This window comes from Polypterus senegalus, chromosome 13, assembly GCF_016835505.1.
Source record: "Polypterus senegalus isolate Bchr_013 chromosome 13, ASM1683550v1, whole genome shotgun sequence".
Lineage (NCBI taxonomy): Eukaryota > Metazoa > Chordata > Cladistia > Polypteriformes > Polypteridae > Polypterus > Polypterus senegalus.
In genome coordinates, this window is record NC_053166.1 from 107,129,953 (window position 1) to 107,143,734 (window position 13,782).

At 36.9% G+C, this 13,782-nt stretch overlaps 1 protein-coding gene across 2 annotated transcripts in view; it reads left to right on the forward strand.

The window, feature by feature from the left end:
- Nucleotides 1-13,782, forward strand: part of ppp1r12c (protein phosphatase 1, regulatory subunit 12C) — a 252,081-nt gene that overhangs the window by 17,700 nt on the left and 220,599 nt on the right. For both annotated transcript variants that reach the window (XM_039773835.1, XM_039773836.1), the window contains exons 2-3: nt 9,800-9,930; nt 10,121-10,239. In XM_039773835.1, coding sequence (XP_039629769.1) covers nt 9,800-9,930; nt 10,121-10,239 — 250 coding nt within the window. The remainder of the gene's footprint in view (nt 1-9,799; nt 9,931-10,120; nt 10,240-13,782) is intronic.

Here is a 13,782-nt window from a genome sequence, read left to right on the forward strand (position 1 = left end):
AGTCTGCCCAATTTTAACCAGGGATGATATTTTTGTTTCTGTTTTGAATTCAAATGCAGTTTAAAGGCTTTTTTTCAGAAATTAAAACAGCTTCAGTTTACAATATTCATGTACATGTCTATTATTTGATTCTGTCGCCCACTAAAACACTTTTAAATTAAAAAAAACATTTGCGATTTGGGGCAAATTTACGTGCGATTACATACGATTAATCAAGATTAATTCTTACACAGCCTCTAATTAATTGGATTAATTTTTTAATCGAGTCCCACCTAATATATATATATATATGTGGATATATATATGTAGATTTGTATATATAAATGTGTATATACAGTATATATGTAGATATGTATATGTGTATATACAGTATGTATATATATGTATGTGTGTATATGTATATATATATATACTGTGTATATATATGTGTATAGATGTATGTATATATATATATATATATATATATATATATGCCAGCAACACTCATGACAATGACAAAACAATTACATTGTCAATCATGTTACGTTATTATTAAAATGTTTCCTTTTCTTTTTACTTCTCGCTGCCAATGCAGGTATTTTGATATATATATATATATATATATATATATATATATATATATATATATATATATATATATATATATATATATATATATATATATATATATACATACATATATTTATATATATATATATAAATAGATAGATATGACAACAACACTCAATATCAATGACAAAACAATTACATTAACAATCATCTTACGTTATTTTTAAAATGTTTGCTTTTCATTTTCATAACTTCTTTAACACACTACTTCTCCGCTGCGAAGCGCGGGTATTTTGCTAGTCTATATAATAAAAGGCAAAGCCCTCACTCACTCACTCATCACTAATTCTCCAACTTCCCATGTAGGTAGAAGGCTGAAATTTGGCATGCACATTCCTTACAGCTTACTTACAAAAGTTAAGCAGGTTTCATTTTGAAATTCTACACGTAACGGTCGACAACGTCCGCCATGTTGAACTTTCTTATTTATAGCCCCATCTTCACGAAATTTGGTAGGTGGCTTCCCTGCGCTAACCAAAACTGATGTATCTACTTATTTCGGTGGTATGATGCCACTGTCGGGCGCCATATTGAACTTTCCAACGTCACTAATTCTCCAACTTCCCGTGTAGGTAGAAGGCTGAAATTTGGCAGGCTCATTCCTTACAGCTTACTTACAAAAGTTAAGCAGGTTTCATTTCAAAATTCTATGCGTAACGGTCGACAACGTTCGCCATGTTGAACTTTCTTATTTATGGCCCCATCTTCACGAAATTTAGTAGGTGGCTTCCCTGCGCTAACCAAAACTGATGTACGTACTTATTTCAGTGGTATGATGCCACTGTCGGCCGCCATGTTGAACTTTCCAACGTCACTAATTCTCCAACTTCCCGTGTAGGTAGAAGGCTGAAATTTGGTACTTATTTCGGTGGTATGATGCCACTGTTGACCTTCATATTGAACTTTTCAACGGTCTTTGTTACTTATGGGCCTATCTTCAAGAAATTTGGTACGCGGGTTCCCAACGCTAACTGAATCCGACTTACGTACATATATACGTCCATAGCCTGCAGCTCGGTCACCTTGTGAGGCGGCGTTGGGTCCCCCATCCCAACGCCTCCCACGTTGTTGGCTGCCTGCCTGCCTATATAAGGTCGTCCGTCGCTCCAGTCTCTACATTCCCTTCCTTGCTTCGTCATGGGATTCACGTTTCCCTGCTGATAACTACAGCCTTTTTATTTAATCCACAGCTTCTCCGCTGTTTTATTGTTAATTTATTACGATTATAGTTATTGCGTAGGTATTTTAGACTTACTTTACATTGTTCAGGTACCCATTTCCTTTATCATTCCAACCGTACCCCCATGTCTATCGAGGTGATCACCATCGATCAAAGAACTGTCACATACCAAGTGGTTTCCATGCCCGGAGATGGCACCTACCTTTTCCATTCTCTTTGTTACATATTGCACGGCCATATTGGGTTCACTCTTGAGGAACATTGTGTCTTATGTATTGAATGACTGGGACATGTTCAAGGTGTGGACTGATGATGGTACAGGAGATAATTATTCTACACAGAAGCACTAGAAGAGTGAAATGCTTAAGCCGTTTACCTATGTATCTGCATGTGAGTTGATGGCTGCCGGTGAATTGTTCGGTTGTCGCTTTCAAGTGTACTGAAATGGCCAAATATTTTACACCTTTTGACAACCGCCAGTGCCTCTTAAAGATCTTAGATTGACAGGTGACGATTTCAGTAGTGGACACTTTGATGTTTATGAATGTTTAAACTCTCAAAAGCCGGATGTGAAGTTATCGATGAAACCGGTTGTATACTTACAACGCTTGACAGATGCCGAATGTCTCTTCAACGCAAGTCCTACAAATACTGTCGTAATTGAAACAAACCATGAAACTCAAACCGATTATGACAACAGCAATCCAAGCTGTGAGATTTGAAACAAGATTACTGTTCACATGGCCAACTGTACGTTGCATGCTCTGGAGGACAACTGGAGGGCCGAACTCACAATGTGGTATACAAAGAGATCCTTAACAAATAATTATTGGTATATTTTCCTTCAGTTTAAAAAGGTTTAATTTTCTTCTTAATAAAAATTTTAAGGTAGTACTTCGCCGCTGCAAAGCGCGGGTATTTTTCTAGTTGAATATAAAACAATGAGAAAATAACGACACAGCTGATGGCAATGTGGCCAAAAAACATTGTGTTTCTTGTTAATTAGTATGCTGTATTTACTAATGTCGCTCGAGTCAGAGCAGTAAGCTGTATGTAGTATTATCTGCTGTAATGAGAATATCATGGGCTGCCACTTGGTTTCCAAGTTACGGACACGCGCATATCAGAAGCGTGCCATGAGCACGAGGCGGCTATGCAGTGGCCATCCGCCGTGCATAAGATACCATATTGACATTGGCGGGCGAAGGGGCCACCGATTCTTTCTCTGCCCAGGGCCGCCCCTGCGCAGCCTACACTACTGATTAGGCTGCTGAGACTGGCCACTGGGCAGAACTGACCATTACGAGTAGTAATAAGTCTGCATATTTTCACATTTTTTTGCTCTAGCTTTATGTAATTTTGTGCTAGTATTGTAACAAACAGTGCAGACTACAGCTGAAAATCTGAAGTGGACGCGAGAAGTTGATGAGTTGTTTATTAACATATTTTTGTGATTTTAAGTTTTAAATTAGTGTAGGTCAGGTGGCTTTTTGCATATCGGCTTATTTTACAATATAAACTTTGAAGTAAACTTAGTAAAGTAAAATTAGATTTTTGGAGGATTTTTTTTCCAATTTGAATTACTGAACAATGAATTCAGTGAGCGTTTTCGTGATTTCAGTTCACACGAACAGGACTTTGCGCTGTTCTCTTACAACATTGACAATGCGCCTGAGAATATCCAAATGGAATTGATTGAACTGCAGCCAGATTCTATTCTGAAGGCAAAATACAACAAAGTTGGTGTGCCAGGCTTGTATGCTTACCTGCCACCCTCGTATGTGTAGATCCGTAAGTTGGCATCGAGAGTACTGTTTATGTTCGGAAGCACTTACCTTTGTGAGAAATTGTTTTCGTTAATAAAAGCTACCAAAACCCTACATCGCTCAAGACTTCCTGTCAAGCACCTTTCATCCCTCATAAAACTTGCAGCTGCACAAGATTTCAAGCCTGATATTGACGAACTGGTCACTAACAAGAGATGCCAAGTGTCAGGACAAAAGAAATAGATCTCACACTGTAAGACTCCTATATAATGTAATGAATATAACATCATAATATAAGGACCTAGCTAAGAGACTAAGACTCTAATTGTACGCTGTTGTACTAGGCTTGTATGGAAATAAATAGCTTTTCTTTAAACTTTAAGTGTTACATTTTTTAAAGTTTTCAGTATTGGAAAGAAAGCTACAGTAACTTTGTATAATAGTATAATAGTATTTGTTACAGTGCGGCCCGCTGATGCACGTATGGCAGTTGAAGTGGCCCACCAATAGTAGCGAGTTTGACATGCCTGATATAGGTGATTGCTTTTCCTAAACATTTTAAATTTAATATATTGAAATATGCAAAGCTTCGAGGGCAACTCAGGCCCTTCTTCAGGCAAGATGTAATACAGAAACTGAAGTTCCCTGAGTTTATATCCACACACTAGGACAAGAAACAACAATGGTAAATTTTTGAATGAAAACTCTTAAATGTAAAAAATTAATAGGTTCATTCAGGCAAGATTAATTTAACGGAGAAGAAGAACAATGTATGGTCAAGAGATCTTTAGATAAGATAACTGTCCAATAAAGTCCTTTGAAGTTTGTGAAGTTTTTCAAAACAATGCAGATCTGTAGTCAGGTTGTCTGTTGTCAGTCTGAGAGATGCAAACAGTTATTGTAATAGTATCATAAACTTTGTTCTTTCAAGCAAGATTTGATTGTATTATTCTTAACATGAGCAACTTCCATTCTTTAAGCTCATGTTAAAATTTAACACTTACGATTCGAACAATGAAGCATCTACATAGGTATTTAAAGAATATGACAATTTGATCTTCTCAAAACCATACAGACTATTGTATAAAAATCTGAATAATTCAGTCTATTGTAGGACAATTGAATGTATATATTGAATATAAAATATTTTCTTTTTTTTTTTTGTTCTAAAAGAATAGTGTCTCTTGATGACTGACATACAGTAGAATTGTCAATGTTAGCCTTGTGTAATTAAAAAAAGAAAACAAACATCTAATATGCATTGAAATTAAATTGTGTAGTGAGAAACCATGGCTTATCCAAACTGTGACCCTTAGCTGGTTACTTCTCGGATGTAGTGGACTGCTTCAAAACTTGAACTGTCTACTTTAAACAAAGGGGTATGTATAATAACAAAATGCAGTAATAGGGTATTTAAATAGAAATGAGGGTGCAAGTTTGTTTTGGAGTTGACCCTGCGACCCAGTCAATTGGCATTACATATGTCATTCTAAACAGCAGACTGCACTGTTTCATTGAGGTTACAATGCTTTTTCTAATGTGTCATAAGCAGCTCTATGTCACAGATATAGTCAGTTGGGCTGCTAACAAGCTAATATTTTATTGTTAAAATGAATGAGTAAAAATAATAAACTTAGGTGAGATACCTTAAGATGAAAGAAACTTTTTGCAGGTACTGTATTCTGAAAAAAAAGAGGAAGGCAGAGTATCCAAATGTTTACATTTATTTTTCATTAAAATGTTAACCACCTTTTAAGATTTCCTGAATATGCAAATGCATAGTCATTCTTACAACAGTAAATGTTTGATATTTGCAAAAGTAACTTACTGACAAATTTGAAAAATCTTGCCACAAAAGCCATAGTAGATTTGTTGTTAATGAAAGAATACTGAATAATCTCAGTGCATATTGGTTTGTGTGGCAAATATGATAATTGGATTTTATTTTTGATAGTCTTAATCATTATGTTTCATTTAGTGAACCTAAAATGTCAATTTAGAACATGTCCATGTTGAGATAAGTATCTAAATATATGATTATTACTGTTCTTATTAGTGCTGGAGCAATACTACAGTTTTGATTTCAATACTGAGACCAGCAAATATCGAATCCCCAGCCTAGCTTTTAGCTGCTCTGCCATACTCCCAATAGCCCAGGCTCAGAGGCAACCTTGAGCACTCTGATATATGTATATCATAAAAGTGGGATTGTTGGTGTTTCAGCCCATCAGAGTTTGCAGCACACTGTTAAATGCATATTCTAACAGGAAGAGGAAGGTCAACTTGCAGTTTTAAGTTGATATTAATATTTGGGGTGGGGGATTCCAATCAACAAAATGTAACCTTGTGTAACCACGCATAAACCATACTATGTGATTAATTACTATAGACAATTTAAATTAGTTAAATGCAACCAGGCATTTGCTGTGGCCATAACAGATTACTGATGTATTTATTATAATTAGAGTGCCTAGTACATACATTTTAGTTATGCTGCTGCAATAATGTCCATATATGGTTCCTACACACAGACACATTTTGGTAGTGGAACATGTTGTTATATTTATGCAGTGTCACTGCAATTTAAATTTAAAGCGAGGGTGCACTTTGGATTTTACAAATTTAATGAAGGACTTGAGATAACTAAGACCAGATTCAAAATATGCCATAGTAAAGTTATAAGTATTGTGGTAATAGCACTAATATTTGCACGCATTTCGCTTTACAACCACCCAGACAAACTATGATGGCACTAAGCCCGAAGCTAAGCTAATTATGCTCTGCACACAACTTTAAATAAATTTCCCCACAATTGTGATGAGGCAAAGTGGGTAACAAAATCTATCATATATCTTATTTGCAAGGATCTTTGTTCATATACCATAGTTGAGAATGCAGGATTCCACATGATTCATAAACTTGAGCCAAGGTACGTTATTCCATTACAGTGCTTTTTTGCAGATTCAGGTCAGGTCAGGTTGGGAAGCATGCACTGGTACTGCGCATTGCCTCACCACCACATGACAAAACAGTTTGGGATCTTGGTTAGCAACCTCCTCCCCTCAGGCAGACACTACATGGAAATTGCCATCTTTAAGCCACAGCCAAGTGTTTCGTGGGCATCCCCTTGGCCTGGTTGGGTCCTCATCAATGAGGATCTTCTGTACCAGATCACCCTCAGAGAATCATGCCACATGGCCGTAGTGCCATAAATGACATTCCTTCATAATGATACACCGATACGGAAATTCTGCAAAGTTTTGCCATCTTGGAAGAATGTACTGAGGTTCTAAGTGATGTAGTAATCAAAAAAATCTCTCGTCCTCAACTACGGAAAAAGGTTGGTCATTAATTAGGATCATTTCCATTATTTTAGTAGTTATGCCTTTATCTCTGGCGCTGTCTTGAGGAAACGTCTTTAGTTAGTCCGGTAGCATCTGATTTAACTTTTGTTTTGGTGGCATTAGCTGCTATAAATTCCATGTATAATTCATTATGGTGGTTCTTCAGATGGGTAATTAAATTTGTGGTATTGAAAGATTTAATTCTGCAGTCTCCTCGCCGGCACACTTGTTTTTTTATACCTTTTGTGAAGATATTTGATATTTGAACTTCAGTCTTCGTGCATTATACATTTCACGTCAACATTTTTATTAATTTTTACTATAACATGAAAAAAGTTTCTGTTTTAGTTATGTGCTCAACATTTCTTGCCTCGCATTTCCTTTCATCCTACATTCATCCAACACACATGAATTGTATGTGTTCCAAATAATGATATACTCATAAACAATTCCCAAGTACCCCACACCCAGATAAACAGACTTGAGCTGGGAGAACTTCAGCAGTGTTGGTGAGGGATGGGATAGCAGGCTTGCTGCTTGTGCTGATTGGCACGTTTGCAAAACAAAGACATGGATGAAGAGGTGTGAAGGAATTTAAGGTGGCCCGGCATTACGACTTTTTTCTTAGTCTTCAGGGATTCTAGTGTTAAACACACCTGGTAACTAACAAAGATCTGATTTGTTTTGCATTGACAAACTCAGTCTCTGAGATTCAGAATTGGACTCGGAACATGTAGTCCTGAAGATGTTAGCTATCTAGATGGCATCTATGTAATGGAAAGTTTGATAATCTCACTCAGTGATCATCAGTCTTAAATAAACATTATAGTAAAAGCCTGTGCTGTTATCTTTACTAGAGGAGATAGCACCAAATACACGATGCAGGGAATCCAATAATTTTAAGGAAAAGTATTACTCTTGTAGAATTACTTATTTTTGATATTTTGAGTTTTTCTCGAATTAGTTTGGTATATAATACATCTCATTAGCTTTGCTATTCATTTGGAACAACATTATGTCATGGTTCCCAGTAATTCTTAAGGTCATTTTATTTCCTTTGTGTTTGGTTTTTTACATTCTTTGGTTTTTTTAGGAACTTGTGATGGTAATTGAAGTATCATCTACAGCAACTTATACAAACACTATGCAGAATCATGTTTAGGGTACAAGATATTCTGTGAAACACCACTGTTCATTAATTTTGTCTTTTAGACTGTTATTTGTTCAGTTAAACTAATTATTTCTGTTTTGAATCAGTATTTTCTTTTTAACATTTTCTCTTTCATGGTGCTAGAAATTGAATCTTATCCTGGTAGAAATTGGCACTAGGCAAAAGATACAGCACATCCGGAAAGTATTCACAGCGCATCACTTTTTTCACATTTTGTTATGTTACAGCCTTATTCCAAAATGGATTAAATTCATTTTTTTCCTCAGAATTCTACACACAACACCTCATAATGACAACGTGAAAAAAGTTTACTTGAGGTTTTTGCAAATTTATTAAAAATAAAAAAAACTGAGAAATCACATGTACATACTGTAAGTATTCACAGCCTTTGCTCAATACTTTGTCAATGCACCTTTGGCAGCAAGTTTCGCCCATTCCTCTTTGCAGCACCTCTCAAGCTCCATCAGGTTGGATGGGAAGCGTTGGTGCACAGCCTTTTTAAGATCTCTCCAGAGATGTTCAATCAGATTCAAGTCTGGGCTCTGGCTGGGCCACTCAAGAACATTCACAGAGTTGTCCTGAAGCCACTGTTTTGATATTTTGTCTGTGCTCAGGGTCGTTGTCCTGCTGAAAGATGAACCGTCGCCCCAGTCTGAGGTCAAGAGTGCTCTGGAGCATGTTTTCATCCAGGATGTCTTTGTACATTGCTGCAGTCATCTTTCCCTTTATCCTGACTAGTCTCCCAGTTCCTACCGCTGAAACACATCCCCACAGCGTGATGCTGCCACCACCACCATGCTTCACTGTGAGGATGGTATTGGCCTGGTGATGAGCGGTGCCTGGTTTCCTCCAAAGACCAGAGAATTTTGTTTCTCATGGTCTGAGAGTCCTCCAGGTGTATTTTGGTAAACTCCAGGCGGGCTACCATGTGCCTTTTACTAAGGAGTGGCTTCGTCTGGCCACTCTACCATACAGACCTGATTGGTGGATTGCTGCAGAGATGGTTGTCCTGGAAGGTTCTCCTCTCTCCACAGAGGACCTCAGAAAGAATGACCATCAGGTTCTTGGTCACCTCCCTGACTAAGGCCCTTCTCCCCCAATTGTTCAGTTTAGATGGACGGCCAGCTCTAGGAAGAGTCCTGGTGGTTTCGAACTACTTCCACTTACGAATGATGGAGGCCACTGTGCTCATTGTGCCTCGAGACAATCCTGTCGCGGAGGTCTACAGACAATTCCTTTGACTTCATGCTTGGTTTGTGCTCTGAAATGAACTGTCAACTGTGGGACCTTAGACAGGTGTGTGCCTTTCCAAATCATGTCCAATCAACTGAATTTACCACAGGTGGACTCCAATTAAGCTTCAGAAACACCTCAAGGATGATCAGGAGAAACAGGATGCACCTGACCTCAATTTTGAGCTTCATGGTAAAGGCTGTGAATACTTATGTACATGTGCTTTCTATATTTTTTTATTTTTAATAAATTAGCAAAAATCTCAAGTAAACATTTTTCACGTTGTCATTATGGGGTGTTGTGTGTAGAATTCTGAGGAAAAAATGAATTTAATCCATTTTGAAATAAGGCTGTAACATAACAAAATATGGAAAAAGTGATGCACTGTGAATACTTTCCGGATGCACTGTACACTTAAGGAACTCTAAGAGCTCTTCAGCCTAGGTCCACTATGGTTTACCTTTAATAAGTTTGTGATTATGTTTGTTTTCTACAGGCTTGTATAGATGAGAACTTGGAGATGGTCCAGTTCCTGGTTGAGCATGGTGCCAATGTTAACCAGTCAGACAATGAGGGTTGGACTCCCTTACATGTTGCAGCATCCTGTGGCTACAGTGACATAGCAGAGTGAGTCTTTTTAATATATTCAACTGTAAAGCTCTCTCTCCTGTGTTTTTTAAAAATGAAATTTTACCCAGGCTATTAAATTATAACCTCTAAAAGCATAACAAAATATTTCTGGACATGTGGTCTGGATTTGGAATGATAAATGCAGCACTTTGTGGTCTAGTCCTACTGTGTTTTGTTTATTTCTAAGGTATCTTCTCCAGCATGGTGCCAACGTGGGTGCTGTTAACTGTGATGGAGACATCCCTGTTGATATTGCTGAGGAGGAGGGCACTGAGCAGTTGCTAAAGGAATACATTAGAAAGCAAGGTGAGGGGGGGGTTTACATGGGAGAAGCACTGAAACGTGCATGGTGTGTAAATTTAGATTTTTCTGTTATTTATGTCCCTGGGTTGACCTGTACAGTTGTCATAAGGTGCTGGAAATCTACAAAGTAAGGCTGCAAAGTTTATTTCTAAGTTCAGAGCTTGTTCTATTCTAATGTCAGTCAATTATTAAGTTGTAATTTGGTGATAACGGAATCTGTAAATAGATTATCCATTGCTGCACTATTTGCTTTTTTAGAAAAAAAAGGTTTGTGCAAGATATCCACAAAGTGAAAGCATGGTATGCAGTCAGTTTAGGCTTTGCACCTGATGCAAGTTTTGAATCTGCAATTCTGACGCTCTTTTATCACAGGGTTGACAGTGCCTTAGAGTATGAACATTAGTTGCTGGAATAAAACACTTGAGTTTAACAGTATTACTCCAGATCCAGCAACAACAGCTAGCAAGCTACTGTGTGGTGTTCACAATTAAAAGTCTTTTGACATTAGATGTTGTTTTGATCTTAATTAGTCAAAGTAGTATTTACACACATCATTCCAGCTTTATTTTGTTTTGTTTGCCATTTACAAGTTTAAATTGATAACCACAAAATAACCAACAGGCAAACTGGGTTTGGCTATTGATGCATTTTATTTATTGAGCAAAAAAGGTAAAGGTAAAGAAAGGTTTCCATACTGAAAAAAATAAAAAGAAAGCTTGACAACCAAGGTTTTGTCTGTTAAGGTTTTTTTAGAGGGGTTCATGGTAAAGTAGGTGTTTTATGTATGTGAGAAAGTAGAAAACAAAGATAGGTAGAGATTGAAAGGTGTCAGGCACGTTCACTTAAATATTGGCATATTTGATAGTCCATGTGGTTTCTCTGCATGCAATGCTGCTTGTGCAGCCCTAATATGTTTGTTACATAGCAGCCTCAGGAGTGGACAAATTTTAACTGCATGTGGTGGTCTGCTGGGTTACCACCTTTGCAAACCTAGTAGTCCAGGTGTGCTTTCTGGTAGCCCAGCTTTATTTACTGGGTGGAGGGTTACCTGCAATTTTTTACGCTGCACACGACAACGAGTGTAGGGGAAGTGCATAGCCACCGAATGCCAGTACTGCATCAGCTCGCCTGTCAGTAAAATGTAGCAAAAATTCTTATTTTATCACACTCGTGTATTGATTTTTGATATTGTGTTGTGGTATTTTGGATAACAAGTTATTTCATAAAATTTGAAACCCTACAAAATGGAGACAAAAAAGCCAAAGGGCAAAATCTTTTAACCTTCTTTATTAGAGGCAAGGACAATATTTAGGAGAAAAGTAGTGATGGTACCGATAGTATGCCAAATACTAGTGCTTCAACTTTATAAGAAAGAAAGAAAAGAAAAGAAAATATGTTGATACTTTAAAATGTGCATTACAAACCAAAAAGATAAAAGGAAACTTTGTTAGGCATTACGATAAAGGAATATTTAAAGCCTGGTTTTATTGTAGCCCCTGGCAGCGAACTATTGCCATGGCCTTTGTGTGTAGTATACTCCGAAATTTTGCCAGATGACGCTATCCTTCTAAACTTGCTCATCATTTGCAATCGAAGCATAGAGATTTTACTGATAACCACTGGACTTTTTTGAAAGATTATGTGACCAGGTGAAAGTTCAGAAAAGTTAAATGCAAAAGACAACTAGTGACAAGTTGCGCTTCAAGTGTCTTTATTTAGTTGCCCTTGGAATAGCTAAAATGAATAAAACGTTTACTATTAGTGAGTAGTTAGTCAAGCTTTGAATTTTAGATGTTGTATGAGAAATTTTGGGTTCTCGTGCCACTAAAATATAGAGGCTATACTGCTTTCAGACTCCACCATTCAGAGGAGATTTGTTGATATGGCCACCGATATTGAAAATCAAGTTTTAGAGAGGATAAAGAAATAGAGATGTTTCGCACTTCAGCTTGCATCAACTAACATGAATAATCATGCTATCCTACTTTACTTCGTGAGGTATAGTGAAGATGAAGACTTAAGGGAAGAACTTACCTGTACGGACCACTAATTCAGAGATCTATAATGCTCTTAATGAGTATTCTCAAGCGCAGGACTTAGACTGGAGCAAATATGTTGGAGTGTGTATGGACAGTGCTGCAAGCATGTTTGGACATTACGAAAACCAAGGAAGTCACACACCCAGAAGTTTTGTCCACTCACTGTATGATCCACTGGGAGCACCTAGCTGCAAAAAAGCTTTCTACGGAACTAAACACTGTGATGAATGACGTGTTGAAGATCATTAATGAAATTTGTAGTCGCGTTGTGAACTCCAGACTGTTCACTTTTGGGAGAATTTTTGATTGCTGCTGATGTCAACCAGAAAGTCATATTCAACGTAAGTCAACATTTAAGGACGTTAGCTGAAAACGTTAATAATTATTTCGTTGAAATGAAGATCCTTGTAAATAATTAATAATATTATTATTAAGTAAATAATTAATCTGGATTAATAATCCCTTTTTAGAAGATATAAAATCATGTACTCTTGATCCTTGTGAAAAAGAAAAGCTGATCGAGTTGTCTTCTGATGTCACTCTGGTGTCCAGACATAAAATGCAATCATTGTCTCAATTTTGGATATCAATCGAAAAAGAATATCAATCTCTTGAGTTATAAAGCTATCAAATTGTTGGTCATTTTTTCGAATTCCTGTTTGTGTGAAAAGACTATTTCAACGTTGTCAATAATAAAAAACAAACAGATAAATTGAATGGATGTTAATGCAGTGCTTTGTCTCTCAGAAACAACACTGTAGCCGCATATATCAAATTTTCTGACAAAGAAGCAGCAGCAGTTGTCACACTGACTAAAATTGTAATTTTATAATATTAGATTTAATAAAAAATGCTATCTACATTAGTTTTTATTTCTGTGTTAGCTGTCATCTGGTCTGTGAAATATGTCTCCTATTTTTGCCAGTCCACAGGTGTAAAAAGGTTGATGAAGGCTCACTTGCACATGGCACCATGTAGTTATAAAAAAAATTCTGTGAAAGTTCAGTGCTTTTTTTTTTGCTATGCTGTCCTTGCAGCTACCGTTCACATGTGAAGTATAAATCAGGATTAGATAGTGGTTACAGTATTATGCCACGCTATAAGCTGCTGTCTTTAAAAACGACACCAAAGTTAAGATTTTACATGATGAATTGAGTATCTTTTTTTTTTAGGAAATTATTTTTGATTAGGAAGATATTCAATGGACCAAATATCCAAACATCTGTTAACAGGGCTTTGTGAGTGTGTAGTTTGGTTGTCCAGAATTAAAAACTGGCAATCCTGGGTGTCTGAGCTACAGATTTCTCTAACCCAAACCTGTACTTGCAGCTGTTGATGCTGTTCACTTGAGGATTGTATCGGAACTGAAAGGGCACATCAGTTCCATCATAATCCAAAAAATCATCCCAAAATCCTCTTGGCTATTACATGTTAGAAACAAAAAACTGCTGAAGCAAAACAAAATGGCACTTCTGAGGCAACCAGTTCTCCTTCTGAGCTTATTAAT